General features: G+C 42.3%; 1 protein-coding gene across 2 annotated transcripts in view; it reads left to right on the forward strand.

Moving 5' to 3' along the window:
• The window catches only part of LOC126285454 (mitogen-activated protein kinase-binding protein 1), an 855827-nt gene that overhangs the window by 428289 nt on the left and 407140 nt on the right, over positions 1-20398 (forward strand). For both annotated transcript variants that reach the window (XM_049984852.1, XM_049984851.1), the window contains exon 2: positions 16176-16290. In XM_049984852.1, coding sequence (XP_049840809.1) covers positions 16207-16290 — 84 coding nt within the window. In that variant the 5' untranslated portion in view covers positions 16176-16206. The remainder of the gene's footprint in view (positions 1-16175; positions 16291-20398) is intronic.

Below are 20398 nucleotides of genomic sequence, written 5' to 3' on the forward strand. Positions count from 1 at the left end.
AGCTACTGGGAGCAGTTAATTCCATAAATTATCTGGGAGTACGCATTAGGAGTGATTTAAAATGGAATGATCATATAAAGTTGATCGTCGGTAAAGCAGATGCCAAACTGAGATTCATTGGAAGAATCCTAAGGAAATGCAATCCGACAACAAAGGAAGTAGGTTACAGTACGCTTGTTCGCCCACTGCTTGAATACTGCTCAGCAGTGTGGGATCCGCAGCAGATAGGGTTGATAGAAGATATAGAGAAGATCCAATGGAGAGCAGCGCGCTTCGTTACAGGATCATTTAGTAATCGCGAAAGCGTTACGGAGATGATAGATAAACTCCAGTGGAAGACTCTGCAGGAGAGACGCTCAGTAGCTCGGTACGGGCTTTTGTTGAAGTTTCGAGAACATACCTTCACCGAAGAGTCAAGCAGTATATTGCTCCCTCCTACGTATATCTCGTGAAGAGACCGTGAGGATAAAATCAGAGAGATTAGAGCCCACACAGAAGCATACCTACAATCCTTCTTTCCACGTACAATACGAGACTGGAATAGAAGGGAGAACCGATAGAGGTACTGAGGGTACCCTCCGCCACACACCGTCAGGTGGCTTGCGGAGTATGGATGTAGATGTAGATGTAGATTTATATTTTTGTCTTTACTGTTCGTTGTGGCGCCCAAACATCTGTCGTAACAAGCTATGCCCTCTCCCAAACGCGGATTGTTGAAATCAGTTTGGTTGTAAGATCGTTTCGTTTGCTTTTGTCGTGCGTGAGAAGTTTGATGAGACTAAACTGTTGCATGTCGCTACTTTGTTTCCGCAAGCACTTGCTAATTCGCTTGGCCTAGCGAATTTGAAAGAACACATTTGTGAGGACTTGTGGCGGCCAAAATGGGAATCACCAGTTGAGGAGGAGAGGAGTACTATCAGCGACTGCCAGATGGCAGCATGTCAGCGGAAAGGTAACTTAAGTGTCCGTAGCTTGTATTAGGTATGAACCAGGTCACGGATGAGAAAAATGAAGCCTTTGTTTCTTCATAGCAAAAATTTTTTTAATAATGTGATACTTTCGCTCATTCTGGTGCGTCGGAAGAAGGTACATGTGCAACATTTTCAGTGTAATTTTCTGCATTAATTATGAAGCAAAAGAAATTGTTTTATATATCACGCTCGTAGACTTACGGGAATTGGTGAAATATTGCGACTAATGAGGATACTGGCAAGGGGCCCTACATCAGCTGTGTCTTGATAAGTTGCGAACTTGCGTCTGACGAGAGGCGTCTTAGGGTAAGCCATGTGCAGTTGTATTGACCATTGTGTCCGTATGGCTTAGTGTCAGAGCATCTGCCTAGTAAGGAGGAGACCTGGTTTCGAATTTCCAACTTTCCCCACTGAGTTCACTGTAAGCTGTGTGTGTAGATTCCCGGCTCCCCTCCCCGGCCAAGATCCTCTTTCTTCCCCTTTCAATCTGTTTTTATCACTTTTTAGAATTGGTTAGTCTCCTTTACCCGGGTATACGCACTTCTACATTCTAGCGGTTGAACGCTTTTAAGTCGCAGGTGGTATTGCCTCTGCTGCTTCAGAGGTGGTATATTTCCTGCCTCTAGCATAGCTTTGGGGTCGCTCTCTTGCTGACTTACCTCATTTTGTTTTTACCATTGACGACACGACTGCACTTTTACGTTTTTCAGCCTTTTCCCTTTTATCGTTCTGACTTTTCTGAGATGTCAAACTATCTGAATGTACCACATTTGAAACAAGGGACTGATGACCTTGCTGTTTGGTCCCTTCAACCTCAATCAACCAACCAACCAACCCACTGAGTTCAAATAATGCCCGCTCACAGCCAATATCTTTAATTCTTTTGTGTCTTAACTGAGATTATTTTTGTTGTGTGTGAGGGAGAGTGAATTAAGGCCCCAGATGTCGTCTCTGATCTGTACGTAAAGTTAAATGTGGAACATAAATGTTAAATTTTGACGGTACACACACGCAACTGAAACGTTATCTAGTTATTTAAGAGGAAATAATTGAAAGCCATTTAGCTCACTGGTTTGTGGGTTTTGATATCCGAAATACCTCTTCTTTACCTATATTTTTTCTATTTCTGTGTGAAGTGCGAAATGGTGCGAAAACATAAGGAAAAGTGAAGCTAAATTTATTTTTCCATTCAAGGTGGAAAGTGCTTTAGGACATCTTTATCAGACTCTCTTGCTGTCATAATTTCAACAGTCAGTAATAACGTCCACGTGCTGGAAAATCCGAATATGCTGCTCTTTAAAAGACTCTGACAGAAAATTGGGGAACCAGCTACTTCAATCCTCTTTCCGTCTTCCTCACCAAAAATTTTGCCATGCGAAAATATTCGCGCCCTTTCAACACAGAATATCCTAAATGTTTTTCCCTTTGTCTCTCTCTGTAAGTAAGCCTTCAAACTCAGCATCTCTCTTACTGGCACTGTCTGTGTATTTCTTCCTCTCACTGATTTGTTTTTCCTCCCATAGGCACTTTTTGCTGTCTCCCCCCCCCCCCCCACACACACACACACACATTCTCTCTCTCTCCCATTGTCATTGCCTTCTTCCTTTTCTCTCTCTCTTCCTTACCACTGTCTTCTCCTATTTTGTTCCATTCCTTTTCTCACCAGTTGTCACTGCCTCTCTCTCTCTCTCTCTCTCTCTCTCTTACAGTCTGCTATCTTTCTCTTCAACAGCCACTGTCTCCTCTCCACACAAGTCCAAGGCGATGGCTTGCTCAGAGTTTTGAATCGTAGTCAAGGAAACTTTAACACTTGGCTATAGGGGATGGGGGAACGTGGACAAATTTTTTTGAGTTAAACGTAACCAGTCTGAGAAGAGGGGCTCCAGACCCCCCCCAGCTCATATATGGTCGTCTCTCTCTCTCTCTCTCTCTCTCTCTCTCTCTCTCTCTCTCTCTCGTCGCTTTGGCTCCCACTACTATTGTATTCATCCACATCTCTTTCTCTGCCACATCCTCTCTCCCGCCACCACTCTGTCCTCTCTCTTCCTCTCCCGCTGTCGCTAATTTCTGTCTCTTCCACCGTCACTCTCATTGCCTGCTATTCTTTTTCAATATAAAAAAACGGGAATATACTCGCATGCCAAAATTTGTTTTGAGGAAGTTGGAATGAGAACTGAGACAATGGTTCCCCGCTTTTCTGTCAGTCTTCTAAAAAGGAACTCATTCGGTTTTTTGTGCTCCCACAGGAATATTTTTCAGCTGGTCACCTTCTTTTCTCTGTTACAGAAGTGTGTATACTGTTTGTATAAAACGAATTCTGTAGGTCTGTAAAGTTTTGACAGTTTGTGTACTTTGTCACATATAAACAACAAATAAGTATGCATAATATAAGGTGAAGAAAAATTTGTCTCCCATCAAACGTAAGTTTACTTTACAATACTTGACATAAAATTTCACTACATTTATAGGCCATATTTACAGCATACAAAAACATGTGAAGAAGTTTCGTATAAGAAAATAATTTTTTGTAAGGTGCTTAGTCTGCCTGGTGGCACGATCGAATAATTCCCAGGTCAAGACAGACTGTGAAGGCGTGAAGAGTCCATTACACGGAGACAGCACGTAATGAAGTTTTATTGTTGAAAAGATGGCGACTAAAGACATCGGTTGGTGACCTCAGAACACTTTCTAAATGTTCACTGAGTCAATTAAAACAACATTTACGGCCCAGACAGGATATTACGTTCATATTTTATGTACATAAATATGGTAAGTTTGAAACTCTGCATCTCGGTAACGGATAATATCCCCGAGAATGTCACCTTAAGAACATCCCTTAAATGTTTCGACGATTCATCGTAAGTAAAAATTGTAGAAGCGGTCATTCTCACGATTGGTACTTTTGATACCCAAAAACAACGGTATTTCCGGTGTAACTTAATAATGGATAAAGATTTTCGTAAACTGGAAAATGGCCTTCCTAGATAAATGTCTAAATAATGGGCAGTTATTATTCGACCCATTTTCTGTGGTTAATTATTCAAATAACTGCCGCCCAAGCTGCAAAACTGTCAAAAAACCATGAACAAATAGTGCTTTTATAAGTTGTTTGCTCACTTTGTATGAGCTGGAGGAAGTAGGGTTATGTTAAATTTTGACACTTTACTGTAAGATAGCTACAGTATGCCCGTTCTTCCGATAGGTATAGATGTTTCCAGAATGAGATTTTCACTCTGCAGCGGAGTGTGCGCTGATATGAAACTTCCTGGCACATTAAAACTGTGTGCTGGACCGAGACTCGAACTCGGGACCTTGGCCTTTCGCGGGCAAGTGTTCTACATCTGAGCCACCCAAGCACGACTCACGACCCGTCCTCACAGCTTCAATCTGCCAGTACCTCGTCTCCTACCTTCCACACTTCACAGAAGGTCTTCTGCGAACCTTGCAGAACTAGCGCTCCTGGAAGAAAGGATATTGCGGAGATATGGTTTAGCCACAGCCTGGGGAATCTTTCCAGAATGCGATTTTCGCTCTGCAGCGGAGTGTGCGCTGATATGAAACACAGTTTTAATGTGCCAGGAAGTTTCGACGCCAGTATGGTCATGGAGTGGACAGATGGCTCTGATGTACTTAAATCGCTCTGTATTGCAGTTTTATTTATTGTTTGAGTTTCACACACACACACAAATGGCTCTGAGCACTATGGGACATCAGTCCCCTAGAACTTAGAACTACTTGAACCTAACTAACCTAAAGACATCAGACACATCCATGCCCGAGGCAGGATTCGAACCCGCGATCGTAGCGGTCGCGCGGTTCCAGATTGTAGCCGCTAGAACCGCTCGGCCACCCTGGCCGGCGTAGAGTTTCAACCTTTCAGGATCACGAGTTAGCTGTTAAATATGTCATCCTTCTTTGTCACTACCTTTAACTTTCTCGGTGCTTCAGGTCACTCTGCTTCGTCATCTTAATTTCGATCGTCGTTTCAGCTCATTTTCAATCTTCCACCGTTTCCCTAGAGCTGGATGTATCCTGCTCTCTTTCCCATTTATCCAATCACTGTCCTCTTCTACTTGATTTTATTCATTCATTCATTTGTTCACTTTTAAGCGTATTGGGTTCTATGTCTTGTTGGTCAACAGGTTTTCGTTCAGCCCCGTAAGGTGCCCAGCAAATCTCAATCATTTCTTCTGTGTCATGTCTGAAGTTTATTCTGCACTCACATAAAACTGGTGCCTTGATCTGTTCTTCAAACTTTACGTTGTTTTATCGTCTCTCGAGAATTAGCATTGCTCTATATACATTTGGGTATTGTGGACGTCGGAGCTGGTTAACAATATCGGGGGGAGGGGGTGGGGGGTGCTTCTCCGGCCTGGATGTTGTGGCGTTTCGGATGCGATTGATGCCATCGACTAATAGAGGCGTCAGGAAAGGCCATCTTTGTCCCGTCCTTCCGCCGCACGCGTCAGCAGTTTCTGCCTGACTATTGTTCCCGCCTGAGACTGTGGTGCTGAGAATTGTGTCCTGCAGACAGAGTATTTTACAGCCCAGGCCTCGGTCACGTTCTGCTCTTGTACCGCGCTGCGCCTGTAGCCAGAATTACTGGTTCGACGCCTGGCAAAGGTCGGGGTTGCCCGGAACTGCTTATGCTACCGTTATCTCGCCAAGGTTATTTTCTTGCTTGTCACAACCTTCTACTTATATTACCGTAGTAAATTGCGTATTTGTATAACCTTGCGGTACAAATGAATACCTGTAGTATATTTTTCTGTTTGGAACATTTCCACTTTGAATACCCTCCTCTGATTAATTTGTCACGACTGCTGACACGGCATCTTCGGGTGCTTTGCGTGGCCGAATGAAATGTGTCGCAGTACTGCACATCTGTGTTGCGATTTGTCGACTCGTCTCTGAACTGTCAAATGTGGAAATTATAATTTAATGTCCACTTACAAAATACTTGCAGATTACCCTTGTCCTCCACAGGTCCCCCCTCTTTATAGTTTTTAGTTCAGTACGATGCACCAGACTGTTAAATTTTCTAGCGACCACTTTTATACTGATATTTTGATTTACGTGTACTTTTCCAGCGATACAGTATTGTTCGGATTTCGCACAAGGCATTTTCGATATTGTTTCTCTGGACACAAATCACCAGTTCCTAGAATTCGATGTATTGCAGACAGAAATGTATGTACACAAGGGCGCCTTCTTTCTTGTCCAGAGTAGCTATCAGTATGCCTGAGAACCACGTTACCCATTCCTCAACAAACAAAGTAGTTACTACGTAATCTTGTCGCAAAGACACACGATGGCAAAAAGAATTCTGCAGCAGGTTAGTACAGGCAGCCCAAACAGCACTCATCCATGATGAAAAGCACTGCGTTACTTTTAAACTTGTCTACTCCCCCTGTATGTTAAAATCTGTTATTCAATCGCTGCTGAAGTACTGGCTCTTTTTCCTGTTTTGTGGTCGATTTTAATGCACATCGTTAATCCGAATATTGCTCTTGTTTAATATGGAACCAGTGTTTCGAATGAGCTCATAAAATTCCATTTAATGTAACTAAGAATAGACGTTTTAAGGTGACAATGGCCGACGCAGGAAACACTTGTTGAGAAGTATCTGTTTAGGCTGAAACCGTCTACAAAGTGCAGAAATGAATATGCCAGTATCTGCCGAAGCAATAGAGAAAATGCGCCTGAACGACTTCTTAGGATATTCTGTTGTCCCAGGCCTACCGTAACAGCTCCTTTCCTCGAGAAGAATACTTTTTTAAATTTATTTTTCTGTGTAATTGCCTATTCGTACTTCGTTCGAACCTCCTTGATTGCAAAATACGGTCAGATTTGAATCGCTAATAACTACGAGACTGCTAATGCGTAAACAGTGGTTGACATCCCAACGGATAGATCATGTCTGTCCTGTGACGTCATCTTGCCACGTCGGTGCATGTGTGTCTTTGTTACGGAATAAAAAGATTTGCCGGAATATGAGGGAAAACCAGTACTATTAATTTGAAAGCTGCAAAACAATGAAAGATGTCGTCTCATATGCTTGGGAACTACGAAATTGAAAATCTCGCGTCGAAAGGAATCCAGGAAGCCTAAAAAGTCCTGGCCCGAGAGAATCGAGACCTGCGACAGCGTCAAAAACGAGATGAAACGCGGCGCACAGCGATTCCGTAGCTGGCGCATCGGGCATATAACGGCCAACGATAGTACAAACTTGTCACTTATCTGTCATGTAACGTCGCCAGCTCGTGGGCTAGTCTAGTACTTAACCTCGCTACCTCAAGACGGCGTGTTCGCGACTTCGATTCGCGAGCGGGTCGTACACTTTGTTCGCTCAGGGATTGAATTTTTGTGTGGTCGTCATCACTTCATTTTATCATCATCATCATGGATGCACAAGTCGCCCAAGTGACGTCAGGTAGAAAGGCTTGCACCAGGCGCACGAAAAGTCAGAGAGTGTGTCTCCCGGCCAATAACGCCATTTATCCTCTAACCATTATACTACGCCGTGTAACCATTGTATTAAGAGATGATAATTTAATTACATATTAATATTAAATACTTGTTATGATTTTACGCTGACGTTTTCACAAAAAATCTACAACGCGGAACCTTACTGAGCACATCGAAAGTTTTGGATTGCATTTTAGGTAACCCTTTAAGAACGGCCTGAATTGTGAACCTTCTACTACATAGCATCTGTTAGAAACCGGGAGATGGGTTGTTCACAGTTAGCATCTTTGAATAGAGCTCTCAAAATTGAACATTTTTTTTATCTGAACATTTCTTAGCTGAACGTTTTTTTATCTGAACATTTTTTATCTGAACATTTTTTTATTGTTGCAGGAATTTACTAGAACGTAAAAAGAAAACTCGTCGAGTTGAACCTTCCTGAAGGAAAGAAATTGGAATTTTATAGATTATCGTGTATAGGGTCAACATTTGAGTTCAAATTTGAATCGTATCCTAATTTTTGGCATATCGAAATAAGCTTAATATTCCAAGTATAGTGTTTCTTCAAAGATAAGCGAACAGTTTTGTGAAAACGGCTCTAATTTTGTCTCTTTGTAATCCGTTCCCACTCTATAGTGAAAAAGATACCCCACATTCGTCCTTCATACAAAAGTGCGTAGTTACTCGTGAAAACATGATTGGGAAAAGATATAATGCCGTATAGGTATTTGAAATCGCTTTGTTTAGCTCATTAAGAAACTGAAATTATATAGCTCACTTTGACTAAATCGACGTTGACTGTATGCTTTGTGCTAAAATTAACAAAAGTGAAATATGCTGTGATTCAGCTGCCCCATCCTATAATGTCGAATGTGCCAAAATTCTTCGTAGCATTGAGTTTAGGTGTCGAAATAACTTGTGGAGCCTTACTTGGTTTAGTGCTTTTCCCAGCTCTTCGAGTATCAGAAGACAGAGGTACCATTTGAACCGTTTATTGCGTAGCTCGATTTTATGTTTTATTTATATATGAAGGAGATGAAACTCATTGATCAGAGAAGGAAATAATAATCCTTTGGCCCAGCTTCAGCAAGTATTACATTGTTTCTTATAGAGACGACTTAGAAATGTACAAAAAAAGTACAGAAATAAAAACATAGTGTCGCTGAAAAACACAGATCCCACTGATGAGACAGGTTGGTGTTACTATCGTGTGCTAACTGCTAGCTGTCGCTGAAATAAAAATAACACTGATTTATACGTTACTCTTGACATGAAACCCATTTCTTGAATGAGTGCAGTATCGTTGGGAGCTTTTGAACGGGAAGACTTGTGAGGAGTAGAAAGTGAAATTGTGTGATGCTTATTCTGACCCTCCACCATCGATGACAACTGATCGATTGGTTCAAAGAATGTAAACTTGGTCGAACAGTTTTTGTGAGCATCGTGCTAGAGGCCGGCAGATGTGACTACCGAAGAAACCATTTGAATAAGTTAATGACATGACTGTCGATGAACAACGGACGAAAGTACGCGGAGTAACAGGAGCCGTGGGTGTGACGCCAGGACAGTAACCAATGTTTTATATGACGTTTTGGCGGTGGAAGTCATGTCGGCCGGGTGGGAGCCGCGATTACTGACAGCTGACGACAAACTGGTATAACTTTTCAACTTCGAAGCTGCGTTAGTAGCAACTTAAGCGTCGATTTGTCAATGTCTCAATGTCTATGGGTCCTGGATTCTTCATTACACTTCGGAAACCAATCAACGAAACAAAACAATGGGTTGCTTCGGATGAATCTACTCCAAAGAAAAAGAAGCTGAAGTGGGGATTTTTTGAGATCGAAGTGCATCATACTCAGGCTTAACGGAAAAAGAAAAACGATCAGTGGACAGTACTACAGTTGGATATTCGATTGATTGTGTAAGAAATTGGCTAAGAAAAATGTTATGTTTAACCACAACAAATTCATTTGGAGTTGTCGCAGGAAACGTACTTGAGTTGCGTTATGAATTACTGCTGCATCTCCTGTATTTGCTCGACCTTATCTGCGATTTCTCCTTATTCCCAAACATATAATGACGGCTCTTCAGTAAAAATGCTCTTCAAATGGGGCTGTCTTTACTAGCTTCTTCTTCTTCTTCTTCTTCTTCTGCAGCCTGTTCCCATCACAGAGGAAGCTGTTGCCAATGTATCGTTCGTCTTCCAGCGTTCTTCCACTATCATGTATTATGCTAAAACCACATTTGTTGCTATATTCGCGTATGGTGTAAGAGCTATCTATCTTTATTTTCATCGATTCTATCTTCTATTTCAAAAATACTCACTTCTCTCCGCAGACTGTCATTTTTAAACTTGTGCAATGTCGTGCAGCCTTATTCGGACCTCAGGAAACGCATTTCTGAACTTCTTGTTTTACTTTAATGTTCAACACTCTTCACCAGTATCTCTGAGCCGTAAAGCAAACCTGGTGCAGTAATCACTTTATAAAATGTCCCTCTTGTTTCTTTTATCGTTTTCCCATATAATGTTCTTCGGGTTGCTCCAAACATGGCATGGAACTTATTCAGTTTGAGATCGATGTAATGAGATGTGCCACAGACCAGATATTGGAAGTGGGACACTTGCTCACTACGTCTGTTAGCAAAAATATTTTCATGTTATACTCCCAGCAGATCTGTTGGAGACAATGAACAGATCTCTGAAGATCATCATCAGTTTGTTGAATAATAGCGTAATCATCAGTAAACATCATTATGTTTATGTATTCTTTCATTTATTCTTTAATTGCTGGACTTACTTGCCCTGAGCTGTTCTCTTATTGTATCAACTTGACAATTCTTGCTCTTGTAAATGTCCGGGACGTTGCGAAGAACGTACATCCTTAAAAAGGGGGCTAGTGTAAAGATGAATTTTTAGAAACAAATCTCTGATATTTATTGCCCTCGAATGGTCACCACTGACGTGAGTCAGAACGCTCTTAGCGAAGGCACGGCGAGTTGGTGTTGGGTCGCGTCTTTGTCCGCCTGTGGGCGGGCGGTACACGAGGTCGTGCGTGCTGGCCGCCGCCGACCGCTCCAGTTTAAGTTAGGCAGCCGAATGGCGTGTCCTTGGGCCTTCAGGACGTCAGTTGGGAGAAACTGGTATTAGTACTAATTATGACGACATGCAACGCTGCTAGTCTTCAACTTCAGCAAACATCATTGAAAAAGAGTAATCGAACTCTTTCGAAATAGCAGGCTGCAATCTGGTAAGTAAATGGCTGTAGTTCTTTTCAGTAACATTCACTATATTGCGTTCTTCAAGAAATTGCTATGTTCACCTCTCATGACAACAAAGAAAATGTGTGTATAATACAGGGCGCCTGAATTTCTTTGATTTTTATCTGTATCAAGTCTGACAAAACAAAGTATGTTTTCCGTGTTCCCACGCCCTTTATACATTTAAATAAACTAATAATTTTTATGCACATAAACAGAAACATTTTTATAAAGCCGCCGTGGCTGCGAAATTAAACTATCGCTGAATCTCTTTCAAGTTCCATCGCTTACGGTTAGATGGTTCTCGCGTCGTTTTATCGGCTCATCTCTCACTTTCAGTAGCTGACAAGATATCTACACATCTTGCGGAAAAATACACGCAGATTACAACTGAAACTAGCTAGTTTTCCTTAGAGAAAAAAGAAAAGCCTACAAGCAAAACTGTTACCTCACACATGCATTTCTTGCACGGAGTCTGCGATAAAGTTTATTCTCTTCCGGAAAGCAAGCGTTTCCAGTTTCTTTCGACATGACTTGAAAATGGCTACGGCAAATAATAATCTTTTTGCTGTCAATGGGACGTCAAACTTGTAGTGTTGGCAGAAGAGCCAACACCGTGTTACTAGAGGAGGCCGAAATGCACGCGTTTTAGCTGACGCAGGTTGGCGTGAGGAGGGAAGAACTATACTGACATGATGTCTGGAACGTGACAAGGAATTAGAATTCAGAAGGCGGACGGAATTAGTTGATACTGAACTTTAATCCATTAATGATGAACGTCGCTCTTGGCGGTACATGATTCACAATCTTATCTGTTCAGAATACATTCGTAGTAACTGAATATGGCGACTTGCTAGGTAGTAGCAAATGACGTAGCTGAAGGGTATGCTAAACTGTCGTCTCGGCAAATGAAAGCGTATGTAGGCAGTGAACCATCGCTAGCAAAGTCGGCTCTACAACTGGGGCGAGTGCTAGGGAGTCTCTGTAGACCTGCCGTATGGCAGCGCTGGGTTTGCAATCACTGATAGTGGCGACACGCGGGTCCGACGTTTAGTAACGGACCGCGGCCGATTCAAAGGCTGCTACCTAGCAAGTGTGGTGTCTTGCGGTGACACCACAAAACTCGCTTGGCTACCAGACGTAAAAACCCTGCAGATGCCTGTTAATGATCCCAGCGCGAATAAAATCTTCGAAATGACGTAGCTGTTTCTCTTCCTTTTCTATTTTGTTCAGCTAGTCACTTAGAACTGGCTGGAAAGAAATCAGCCCCCAAGTAACGATTGTTATTTATTTAGCTTGTGGATACGTCACAAAAATATTTACAATCATCTCAAATTACAAATTAATATCCAGGTCATGAATGTAGTCTATTCATCCTTTCGTCATCACCAGGAACTGTATTGAATAGCCAGGGAAAGCTCTCAGAACTACACAGTGAACCGTCCGCTTTTAAGTGGCACAGCAACAACTTGGGAAAGTTATTTTCTTCCACTTCCCTTGGCGATCGGCATGCCTTCCAGTACTGATTCTTCGGTTAAGGACCCACCAGCTTGTGCATGGCAGTGCAAGGCTGGTAGTCTTGGTTGATCCGCACGGCATCTCAAGTTCTTCCGTAGCCGCATCAATTTGCCAAGTGTGTCTCAACGCTCAGTAATATTAAAGTCGTTGTCAACTAACATCCTGGTGGTCTCCAGGCGTGGGTGACGAGAGCGAAGCTTTGCTTTGTTGACGTTTCGAATGTCTCCCTGAGCAGGGAGGTGAGAGTTTTTCCGTAGTTCTTTGCACTACCGCACAGGTCCGCTTTACCCCCACAGATATGGAGGTGGTATGTGGCCAAATATGGGTGGGCAGAAAGCAGGTGTAGGTCTGATTATACCCCTTATAAGAGACATTCTATGGTTGAGCTGTCTCAACAAGTAACCGCATGAGAGTGCGTTCGTAACTTCATTGTATTAATACAGCTGTTTGCTCTTGAGAGAGGCCAAATGGTAGATGTGATTGTGATTAATTACTGGAATGTGTACTAAGACGGAGACATCTCATTCTCTAGTTTCACTCTCTAATTCTGCGTCGTAGGTCATGAAAAGGACGAAGTAATTCAGAAGGAAGTGAGATATGGTTACATAATGTATGAAAAGAGCAGTCAGTTAAGGAAGCTAAGGAGGAATTCTGGAAGTTCAGGGAGAACTAACAACAGCATTAAGGCTTGTCGATGGAATAGTGATTGTGTCAAACAGCAGAGGACTTGCAGATACTGAGCGAATTATATGAGGAAATGAGTAACACAAAGTAGAAGGATTTTACTAGTTGGCAGCAAAGTTACCGACGACGAAGATATAAAATGCGGATTGGCAATAGTAAAAAAAGCCTTTCATAAAAAGAGATATATGTGGATAATGAATACAAATTTAAGTGTATGAAAGCCTTTTTCAGGAAGCTCGAGTTTGAACTGCTGCGTTACATGAAAGTAAAAGATGAACAATTAACAGTACAGACAAAAAGAGACTAGAATTTTTGGGAAAATAGTACTGCATGAAGTACCGAGTTGAAGTGGGGAGAAAAGAGCATTATGACAGAACATGAATGAAAGAAGTCTTACGTTGACAGGCTACATTGTGCAGCAACAAGTTGTAGTTAATTTGGCTGTGGAGTGGAGTGGAGTAGTGCAGTGCAAGGACGGAGGATGGCAGAAGGTTATAAATTTAAGAGGGAGACCAGTAAACAGGTGTGTGGAATGCGGTTGCCTGCTTTCTATCGTTTACGTTTTCTTAGAATGATGAAAGGATTTCCTCTCTTAGATTGTATAGACTTTGCCGCTTTAGCGATGAGACATCACTTACAAGCAGACAGTGTATTGTTTCTTCTGTCGATCAGTTATTTACAATTTTGTTCTGTGTTATCGCTTGAAGGGTCGTATGTTGAGTAAGTACATGTCATTTCACTGCGTTCCACGGATTAGAGGGTACGACACTTCCATTTCGTTTCGATGGAATAGATGGTTCCAGTTAAATCAGGCCACCAGCTTTTCCAATATGTTTCCATTCGATTTCAATTTCGTTGAGAGAGAGAGAAAGAGTGAGTGTGTGAGAGCGCATATGTGTGGGGAGGGGGGGAGGGGGGGAAGGAGAGGGGCGATGGCAATGTTGCATTTCCTTAACATGTGTTTTCTGGAGCTCCGTAAAGCTTTGCTGTACTTTACAAGCAGCTTTGAAATCTTTATTTGTGTATTTCCTCACATTTCGTCGCTATTCCATTGTTTTCTTTTTCAGTGCCTTTACAGCAGTTTTCCGATACTGGTGTTATTTTAGGATAATAAACCATAATCCTCCTCCTTGCAAGGGTCTGTAATCTAATTAACTGAATTCTACGTTTATCATAATTTCGCTCATTTCATTCTGTCTCTTCGGTTAATGATTTTGAATTGCTACTCCTAATACGTGTGCTACTAGTACATAGTACTGTTGGCGTTCTCTCTCCCCACTACCCGCAACCCTAATCCGGGAATGTAATACTGCATGAAATTCTGATTTCTATTCGTAAATATGAAGGAACGAAGATTAAAATGTAACTTTCGGTGGAGGTTATTGGAGGTGGAGTACACAATCAGGTTTCACAGGGATGTGTTTGGAAGTAAACTGTAACCATGTTCAAGAATCAGTCGAATCACTATCTTCTAGCCGTTTACGGTTGCCACTGAAAACATAAATCACTTAACCGGACTCCTGTTTGAACACTTTCCGAATGTAGGTCCAGTATCTTATCTCAGTCGGCCAACATATCAAAACTCCCGTGACCTTTACTTCACAAGGCTGTCATATTTATACAAAAGTGTACGTGTGTAACACAATCAGCTGATTTCGTCCTCTATGGCGATTCTTAAGATAACTGAAAGCAGAGGCCGAAATCAGTTGACTTTGCTAGAACTGTAGACTTTAACCTATTAACTAAACCAAAAAAATTGAAAAAATCATTACTTAATTTTATGCCGGCTTTGAGACCCATTTGTTAGAAATCATTAATCGCTTAAATAAATATGTAGCACGTTGCCCGAATTGTCGTTCAGAAGAAGCCTTACTTACATTGGAGCCCAACCAGGAGACAATACGGATCAAGCTGACCACTGACTTTGTCACCTAACAAAATAGCTTGTGATAGCTTATTCGACAACCCCCGACATAGACATACGGCGATCACCTGTCTAACTGCGTAGCGAGCCCTGTACGCTTGAAACTAGACTGCTGACTCCGTTAATGAAGTGGTAATTGCTTTCATCTCGGGCAGGGGGGGGGGGGGTAATTTTCGCGTAGTACGAGAAGGGTCGTTGTCTCCTTCTGTGTTGCCTACGCTGACACGCCAGATGTTATCTCGGCTGCCGAAGCGAGTGCTCCCGCCTTCTCGAAGAGTTCGTGACGCTGCCGCTAGAGTGCAGCCGCGTACTGCTCTCGCTTCGCGGCTTCCTGGCGCTGATACAACTGTGCGCGCGAGTTCAAACCCACGTGATCATGCTTTGCTTCATACCCACAGCGAAACTATAGCTGCTTACTACTACGGCTCGAGAAGACATTCTTACGAAACGGAAATAATCCAACCGGCTAAATGAAAACTCATACGAAAGAAACTGCTAATGAAACGAGTTGTGATAAATCTTTAATTAAACACTTATCATTTTATGACTGTTCACATGTGCAAGCTGCGGACAGCCACTGCTTTTGGCTTCAGATGACAATGAAGTTACTTTGATTTGTAAATATAGGTCTTTTGTTTGTAGGAGTTTTGTTTTACTTGTTAATTTCTCTTTTCTGGGACTTTGAGCTAACCTCTTTCAGTAGAAACAGATGTAGTGGGACACTCTACATGAGTTTCAAATTGTTCAAAGGACTCTGAGCACTATGGGACTTAACATCTGAGGTCATAAGCCCCCTAGAACTTAGAACTACTTAAACCTGCCTAACCTAAGGACATCATACACATCCATGCCCAAGGCAGCCTAGAACAGCTCGGCCACTCCGGCCGGCCTAATCTATTTATTTTTGGCTCTTATTCAGCAGTTTCGCTGATAATCTGTTTTGTAATTTCATGTTTTAGTTTTATAATTCTAAAAATTTTAATCATTAATGAAAATAAATACTTTGCTTAATACAACGCTTGGATTATTGTATTTCAAACTTGTAAAAATAGACTCGCTCTTTTTATTGTAGATTGGTTTCAAAAGCTGAGATAGCTAGATTCGAGTCTGTAGGGCATCTACACTTATCTTTTCATCAGAAGTAAGTATCGATACTTTGACCTGAATGCTCTCTTGATTTTTAGAGAATGTCCCGAACCCAACCCAAACAGTATCCTGACAGCGTAAAAATGAAGTTCTATGGCATTATGTGCAGTTTGCGTAGAATCGTTCTACTAATTGTGGTGTGATGTGCAAGCTGAGATGATTTGTCTGACGTATTTCTAAGCAGTGTGCGGTTTCTTGTGTTGCAGGCATAGATGGTAGACAACGCGTCGGTGAAATATGAGCGCACCCGCTGGAAGCAAGGTGATCCGTGCGCCGACATTGAAGCGAGGCAAAAGCGACGAGACACGCATTAGTGAGCGGGTGAGTACTGTACAAATTACCAACTGAAAACGCGTGATCTTTCTCGCGTTTACCGGGATCATACGATGGCCCACGATGGAGAACAGATTTACATATTTTTTCATTTTTTGTCACACATTCCTTACTTAGCCAAGCAACGTCTTAATAAACAATGTCTTTGAGTCTGCCTCTCTTGTCAGATATCTGGTACCACAGAATGTCCTCATTTCTTTTTGGCGCGACCCAGACTCTAGTACTGTGGTGATTGGTGCTCTTTGCTGATAAAAGAAAGAAGAAAAAAAGCAGCAAAGTAGAAAGCTCTTTCATTGGCTACCATGATTAATTACAGTAGGAACACATGCTATGACAAACTGTTACATGGATGACTTGCTAGAAGTCCTGCCAAACACTGAAATAGGAATAAAAGCGCGTTTTGTACATGGCACCTACAAGGTCGCACTGCGTTCACATTGCAAGTACGGCGCAGTAACAAGCCACAACTTACTACAGTACACTATGCAATGAATTGTACAAACTATTACTGGCGTTATAAGGTTATCCACGATACAGCATCTACTTGTCGTTAGTCGACTGAAACATGCCGAAAAAACCTCTTGAGAGAGTGAGAGTGAGAGTGAGAGAGAGAGAGAGAGAGAGAGAGAGAGAGAGAGAGAGAGAGAGAGAAAAAATCGTCTCATATGCCAATTGAACACTAACGCAGGTAGAGCATTATCCTTAAAGATGTTTGTAACGATTAGTGGATACTTGACCGTTCTCTTCGCTGTCAAGACAGGCCGTGTAGCACTGTGCTTCAGCAGGGCTTAATTTACCACGGAGGTTATGGTAGCAGCAGAACAGAATTTGGGACTCTCTGTTAAATAAAATTTTTAAAAGCAAAAAAATTCATCTTCACTTAACGACAAGGAAATTGGCGCAGGGTACTTCGAAGCGTGCATAGATCTTTTTCAAAACGTAATCAGATGTGGACATAGACATTCTCTTACATTCCTGGAATTTATCAGGATATGATCGTAAACTCTCACACAATGCATTAAACACTCCAAACAACTTTTTCTGTTTCACTAGAATACTTGGACATTTCCTTACATTGAATAAATCGAATTTCAGAAATATGTATCCTTCGAGCATAAAATCGATAGCAATGCGTCCGACTCTATTGTTTGTCTGATCTCTCCAGAACGCAACTGTACACCTCAGAACCCAGAACAGCTGCTGAGGGCGTTATAGCGTCGGCTCGCGATCTGACGTCATCGAGCGTTCTGCACGCTCCCCGCCACGCTGCATACAGGCCGTAACATGAGAACTGCACACGGACCACGTGTTCATTTTCTGCTTACTAGAGGGAAATTTCGTGCACCTCTGGTGCGGGAACCAGACTGTCAAACATACAACTGCACCGCGCACTGTAAGAACTGTAATCGCCATATGACATAAATAATAAACAACTTAATTGTCTAACGGAACTCTTCGCGCCGATTCATTGGTTTTGCTGAAAGTCACTGTGTTTACACACGACGCAACTTTAGGAAGACCAAAACCGAGTTTCGCAGACAGTTTTTCGATATCATATTTGCGTTTTAGGCCTGACTCGATTTTGTTAGCTCTTTCAGACAGTTTTTATGAGCGTCAGTTGTTTTAGATAAATGGTGTTTGTAAGATCAACTGTTCAGATTTTTACATACATCCCTGAAAGAACATACTGTTGAGGATCCACTGCTATACTAAATATTTTCGAAATTAATTCACTGTCTGTGAATTTTCGTGACATCAGCTGTGTTAGGCAGAGATCTACATCCTAGTAATGATACATGGAAATTTGTGCCGGACCGGGACTCGAAGTCGGATTTCCCCAATATCGCGAGTGGTTGCCTTAACCTCTTCGGCCATCCGTGCATGCTCCCCGGACTGACCCAATCTTCCATGTGGTCATTATTAGTTAGTAGTCCTGTACCTAATACTGCTGATGTCTTGGAAATTCACAGTAAGCGAATTAATTTCGAAAATGTTCAGATTTTCTGAGGACAGTAAAGTGAGATTATTAATAGCTTCGTAATTTTTTAATAAAGAGAATGCTGTTTCCTCATACATATCAGTGAAATCTTGGAGGGGGAAGAATAAGAGGTAGAAGAAGAAGATTGCTCATGAAACTATCTTTAAAAATATCACACCATTTTTTATATTACACCTACCTTGATCATACGCCTTGTGTGTGTGTGTGGGGGGGGGGGGGATGTTTCGAAACATGGAACGGCTAGAAAACTTCCCACTCAGTGAAGACATATTCCTATTCCGTAACACACAATCAGGGATTGTTTCGAAGAAAGCCATTCATTGTGTGAGAGCGCCTCCGCCGCTAAAAGCTGGAGTGGCTAACAGCAGTTTACGTATTAGTCTTCTTCACTGGATATAGCATTGTTGTCAAAGAGGTAGATTTTGGAAATTCCGCAAATATATCGTATTTATGTAGTTCTTTTTATCTAATAAAATAATAAGTGAAATAGAGATAATGAATCTCCTGGTCAATCCAATAGTAGGCCTACTATTTCTTCATTCGACATGAAATGACTTCTCCAAAATTAACCAACATTTTAAAAATCAAGTAGCGATGTGAGAACCCAGTCGTGATTCAAATGCTGTGGGGTGCGTACGTGGATCAAATGGTGCAAATGGCTCTGAGCACTATGGGACTTAACTTCTGAGGTCATCGGTCCCCTAGAACTTTGAACTACTTAAATCTAACTAACCCACACACATCCAGACCCGAGGCAGGGCTCGAATCTGCGACCGTAGCGGTCGGGCGGTTCCAGACTGTAGCGCCTAGAACCGCTCGGCCACTCCGACCGGCTTTACGTGGATCAAAAATCGATTGTAGGAGACGAAATCTAGTAGCCAAACCATCATTTCCAGAGTAGACATCTTTGTGTTTATATGAGCCTACTTAGGAGCATAAGTGTGAAGTGCAAGAGATAAGAACATAATGGAAGAGTATTGCATTATTAGAAACTGTGCTGCACCAGGACTCCAACCTGACGAGCTTCGGATTCGAGTCGTTCGGGTAAACTTAAAAAACAACAACCCATATGTTTCACGGGTTACGGCGAAATAGTTTTGAGATTCCGCGAATGGTTCTTTGTGCAGTTGCTATTAGTCGGTATCCATTACAAGTTCAGCGTTCACATTCCTAGTTCCGTTTGTGTAGATAATTTTTTTTTGTCGGTGAGGATAGAGAGACTGCCGCCCTCACCTCTCGCTGCTTCGTGCGCTCGTGGACCCTGGGAACTTAGTTGTGCGAGACAATGAAGAACAGCATTAAATCATACGGGGATTTCAGTTTCGTCCGGCTGCGTTTTGAGGCATATTCGTAGCAAATCATTTCTATAATAACTACCACGATGAGCAAGTCTTTCACCTCTACTGGTGGGTGTTTAAAAGACAGGGAGTGTTGGTGTTTGGGTACGCACTGCTTGTACATTCCAACCGGAATGCAAGCGCGTGTTCGTCCTTGCTCGCGAGCTTCCGCTGCCGTTGGCTGTTTACTTCCTGCAAGGCTGCCCCGCCTGTTCTCACGGCGGGTCTACTGCCACGCCGTGGGAAGTCTGTTCACGTCGCGTCGCGATGAAACGGGAACCTTGCCTTTCTTCAAGCGAAAGTTCCCACAATTGAAGCTGGAAAATGCAGCCCACTTTCCCCTTAACTTCTGGTCTGCAATGACCGCCTGTCAGAAATTGCATCCCGCTTGCAGATTACATCCGTAATTCACCAAGGAACGAGTTCCTTGTACACGAAACGCGTCCATAGAAATCGTGAAGCTACGAGCGCAATCTGCGGCTTGTATCGTTTCCATTGTACACACTGGTTTATTGCTGGACTTACTGAGACCAGGAATATTTTTTCTGTTGACTGCAGTGATCCAATATTGTCCCTCTTCGTACCATACGATATTTCAGGACGATAAGAACACCTATTGACAGTGTACTTTTCTTTGCGCGTGTGCTTTGTGTGTGTGTGTGTGTGTGTGTGTGTGTGTGTGTGTGTGTGTGTGTGTGACAGACAGAGAGAGAGAGAGAGAGAGAGAGAGCTGACTAACATGCTTATTGCTACTTGCGCC

Source organism: Schistocerca gregaria, chromosome 8, assembly GCF_023897955.1.
Source record: "Schistocerca gregaria isolate iqSchGreg1 chromosome 8, iqSchGreg1.2, whole genome shotgun sequence".
In the NCBI taxonomy this organism is placed as follows: Eukaryota; Metazoa; Arthropoda; class Insecta; order Orthoptera; family Acrididae; genus Schistocerca; species Schistocerca gregaria.